The sequence below is a fragment of the Cariama cristata genome, unplaced genomic scaffold (assembly GCF_000690535.1).
Source record: "Cariama cristata isolate BGI_N322 unplaced genomic scaffold, ASM69053v1 scaffold34362, whole genome shotgun sequence".
NCBI lineage: Eukaryota > Metazoa > Chordata > Aves > Cariamiformes > Cariamidae > Cariama > Cariama cristata.
In genome coordinates, this window is record NW_009602715.1 from 8,724 (window position 1) to 13,479 (window position 4,756).

General features: G+C 57.4%; 1 protein-coding gene across 1 annotated transcript in view; it reads left to right on the forward strand.

The window, feature by feature from the left end:
- Nucleotides 1–4,756, forward strand: part of SLC4A3 (solute carrier family 4 (anion exchanger), member 3) — a 27,690-nt gene that overhangs the window by 3,750 nt on the left and 19,184 nt on the right. Inside the window, 3 exon segments of the mRNA XM_009694893.1 lie at nt 1,262–1,596; nt 2,063–2,205; nt 2,789–3,000. Of these exon segments, the coding sequence (XP_009693195.1) occupies nt 1,262–1,596; nt 2,063–2,205; nt 2,789–3,000 (690 nt within the window).

Consider the following 4,756-nt stretch of genomic DNA (forward strand, 5'->3'; position numbering starts at 1 on the left):
GGGTGTGTGAAATATCCCTGCTGTTCCCAAGGGGGGAAACAAGGGAGAAAAGACTTGAGAAACCAAAGGAAAGGAAACATGACAGCAGAACAATGAACCTGCCTGGCTCTCCCAGGGAGAAGGTTGCAGCTTCCATTGAAAATGTCCTTTGAAGGTAGTTTTCACTATAAACAGATTTTGCTGCCATGTCACAGGAAAGCTGGGAAGGAACCAAATCAAAACAGGCTGGAAACAATTCCTCAGGAAGAGCTGCTGAGCAAAGCCCCCTTGCGAAGTGACTGGTGCCCCCGTGATTTCAGCTACTCCGGGTGCAGCCCCAGGATCTGTGCATCCTGCAGGCTGTCTATGGGAGGCTTTGTGCCTGCGGATAGACCTGGCAGAAATGGCTTTCCTCTCTCTCGCCGGGAGATGCTGAGCTTACCCTGTTCCCTGCCTGGTGCATTATCGTTGTTTTTGAGTGAAGGCTCAGAAATGCCATTAATTTCTTCTCAGTCTGTAATTCCCACGACACCTAGGTCAAGCCTGTCTGAATTTCTCTTTGTAAATTAGTTTAAAGAAAAGTCCTTCTGCCCTGTTTTTTACCCTGGTTTTTGAAAGACGGCCTCCTAGTTGAACCTGCATTTCAGAGGCTGGTAGACACAAGCCCTCCCAGTACCTGGGATGTGCACTTAGGTTGCATCTGCACTAAAAGGCTTGGTCTGTGGTTCCTGTGGGTATGCAGGGGGAACTTTCTGTCAAAGCCTGGGGGATAAATAAGGCACATCTGTTTAACTCAAAGAACACTATGCAGGAAAGAAATCATGGAATCATTTAGGTTGGAAAAGACCTTTAAGATCATCAAGTCCAACACCACTAAGCCATGTCCCTAGAATGTTTGTAAAGGGCCCAAATCATGCTTGTTTGAGAATGCGAGAAATATTTCCCCATGTTTAGGAAGGGGATGGTGCCTCTGGCAGGTCACTGCAGCTCTATGTAGCCGTACAAATGGCTTTTGGCAACACCAGGAGAGGAGTCCTGCCTTCCTCAGGGCAGTGGAGCTGCGATGGGGTGGTTTGGCACTGCACGAGGGCTGCCTCCCAAGTCACCCCAGGCTGGACACAGCCTGCCGCATCCCTGAAAGAGCTTTGCTGTGTCCCTGCGGGCTGGTGGCTCTCCTTGCCCTTCCTGGCCCTTGATCTCCAGACCATGCTGTTTCCTGGAGGGGCGCCTGGCAGGTTCCTCCCAGCCTCTTCCTGCCCCTGACTCTCTTTTTCTCTCTCAGTCCACCGCCAAACCTCGCACCACATCCATCATCCCCTTTCCACTCACCTCCCTTCTGCCCTCAAGTTCCAAAAGAGGCCCCCCCGTGCCAGCAGGAGGAAAAAAAGGAGGAAGAAAAAGAAGAAAACCTCAGTACCCCCCTCAGAGGTGACCCCCACCATCCAGGAAGAGGACGAGGAGGAGGGAGAAGAGGAGGAAGAAGAGGAAGAAGAAGAAGAGGAAGAAGGAGAATCTGAGGCAGAGGAGGCCCAGGAGAAAGAGATCTCTCTAGAGTCTGAGGGCGAAGCTCGTGGGAAGGACGCATCTCCTAAGCTGGAGCCCTCAAGCAAACCAAAGGCAAGGCTAGGGCATCCCTACCTGGATGGGGCTCGGAGGCTGGGGGGAGCTGGAGGCAGAGTCAATGCCAGGAGGGTGCCAGGGTGCATGGTCAAGGGAGTGTGCTGCTCAGGGGGAGGAGGTTGTAGCTGTGCAACATTGCGGGAAGAGTGGTTTTGTCCCTGCCTAGCAGAGATGGGCACTGGAGGATAGTTATAGATAAGCCATTGCTTGGGGGGGATGCTGGGGAGGGTGTGTGTGACCATTTTGGGGGTGTAAGACCCATGGGGGAAGATCAGTGTGTCTGTTCTTAGGGTGTATACGATATGGAGGGGCTCAATATGGCCAATCCCAGGGCATGGGGCACATGGGGGAAGTTGATGTGGCCCGTTCTAGGAGGTGGGGACGCGGGGAGAATCTACGTGCCAGGGATGGGGGCGAAGGCTGCCTGCCCTGGCTGTTGCTGTCAGGACTGTCGTCTCTGCAGTTCACCATTGGCAGTGATGAGGAGGAGTCCAGCAGCGCTCTGGCCCCCGTGCAGTTCCACGTGGAGGAGGAGTGTGGCATCCTGTACCCCGTGCCACGCTTCGCCGACCTGCTGCAGGACAAGGGCCCTGCCTCCCTCCGCAGGTAGGCGAGCGGTGCCGAGCTGCCTGCTGCTCTCCCTGGCTCCAAATCACTGTGCAGACCCTGTCCCTGGGGGTAGAGGCTGTGCACAGGCAGAACTTGCCTGCTGAGCCAGAGGGGACGTGGGCCCTAGAGAGAGAGGGGCTGTGAGCCACATGGGTGCGTTCTGGTGGGACAGTCACTCCCTGGGACTTCTGCAACCTCCTCGGGTCCGTGGGATCCCCAGAGTGCGAGTTTGGGGGCACTGGGCTGCACAGCCGGAGTACCCTTCCTCCCAGCTAACTTGCACCGTCGTGCTGACCTGCAGGCTGGGAAGCCCCAGGAGGCTTGGCCGAGTCAGGGGACCGTGAGGCCGTTGACTCAGAGGTGGGTCCCCAACACTGATCACAAGCTAATCCTGCTCTGCGGTGGGGGAGAGGAGGAGCAGAAGGGGCAACCTTTAGGTTTTGGGATAGGTGACTCCTGGCTCTGCTCCTTCTCAGGGACTTGTTGGTCAGGGCTGGGCCAAGGGACCTCAGCCTCTAAGGGGCCATTGCCCATCCTCATTCACCTCGTTTGCTACCATCGGTCTCTTTGGTTCCTACAGCCTCCCTGGGCCTCAGGAACGTCTCTCTCGTGGGTGGGAGAAGCGCAAGCCCTGGGGCCAGGTGGCGGGTGGACAACGAGTTACCTATGACTTGAAGGAGAGGATGTGCATCGGCAGCATGACCACGCTGGAGAGCGCAGCGTACCAGCGCGTCCCCACGGACGAAGCCGAGGCCCAGATGCTGGCGTCCGCAGACTTGGACGGCATGAAAAGTGAGGCTTTGCAACACTACCTACGTTACTAGTGCGCGTGTCCCTTACTTCTCCTTGCTTTTCCCTCTTCCCTAGCAGCTCCAGGCATGGTCTTCAGCCTACTGCAGGACCTGGTCCTCACCTCCCTGTCCCCCAGCCCCTGCTTTTCTAGCCCTGGCTCCTCTCTGTCAGTTTTGCAATGTCTACAGCGCCGGTCCCCATGTTTCCAGCATCTCTACTCACACCCACCCCACAGATGCTTGCTCCTCCACCCGCCCCACTGCCCTCTCTGGTTCAGGGCTTGCTGTGTTTCCCTGAGACCCAGCTCTCTCCTCTCCTGACACACTTTCCCGGCAATCAGCCCTCTGTGCGACACGCCAGCTCTGGCATCGCAGAAAACCTGAGGTGTGGAGCCTCCCCTCTCCTCTGCTCTCCTGGCCGAGAGGCAGCTGCCCCCTCCGAAACGCCTCGGAGGGGGACTGCCCCTGTGCGCAATGTGAGGGCAGACAGAAGAGACGTCATGGAAATGCAGGCTCCGGGCCGGAGGACATGGAGAATTCAATAGGTTGCTCTGCAGGCTGGAGAGGGAGGGAGACAGCAGAGGGGAGCGAGGGAGAGGAGCGGTGCGAGGGAGAGGAGCGGTGCTGCACGCACAGCCTGGCTGTGTCCCTGGGCCACGGGCGCTGCGTCCCTGGGCATCTGGCACGAGACCCCGCAAGGACCCTGCTCCGGAGGAGCTGGTGGGGCAGCCCCACACCGAAGCATCCCCGGGTGGAGCCAGCCTTCCCGGGACCTCGTCAGTCCCCAGCATCTGCTGCAGCCGGCACCTTCATGCCCCGGTGAAGCCCCCCCAGGGGTGCAGCTTGCTTTCCACACATCAGGCTGGCTACCCCGGCCCCTCCTCTGAAGGCGAGTGGCTCATGGCACCTGACCCCTGACCTTCACAAGGACAAAATGACCACCCTTCGAGAGAGAGAGGAGGCAGCGAAGGAATCGGAAGGGGGCAGCAGCCCGGAGGTAGCAATAAGCACCTGTATTCGCAACTCACTCGGCTATGAAGACTTTGATGAATTTGCCTTCAATTTTGAAGACTATGATTTATGGGAGGCCATCAGAAACCACCTGGGCTACCCAGGCGGGGAGCCCACCTGTAAGTACCGGAGCAGTGACCCCACGGTTGCAGCTGTAGATCAGAGCCCCCAGCTAAAGTGCGTAGCCCCCACCCCGTGTTTGCTGTCTGCACCCTCTCCGTGTCAGCTTGGTCTCCTGGTTTAGAGGAGGTACGGTCTGCCCCACTGTGTGCCTGGGGACACCGGAGGAGCTACCTCGTGTCTGTGTGTCTGTCCGAGGTCTTTGTACAGGTCTGTGTCATAGGGCTGTGTGTTTCGCTCGAGCAGCTCCGGAGGCAGCTGCCTCTTGCTGTTCGTGGTTATCAGGATGTGGCCCGTGCCGTGGCCAGAGACAAAGCAGCTGCTCTGAGGTGTGTATAAGGACGGAGACATGTCCTTTTCCATCTGTGGCACAAGGTGACAGGGTGCTACTGCTCTGTTTGCTGGAATTCAAGCTGAGCTGTGGATCCGACAGCAGAGGTGGGTATCAGGTTCTCAGCTTTGCATGGTAGCCTAATGCTCAGAAGAAAAAATAACCTAATCCCTGTGTCTGCAGGCTTGAGCACGGCTGTGAAACTCGCTAATGGCAGGCTGGCTGGGGTGCCTGGAAGGGGGAAAAGAGGAAGGAAGCGAGAGGGGGAAAAGCAAGGAAGGAGAGAATAGGAATG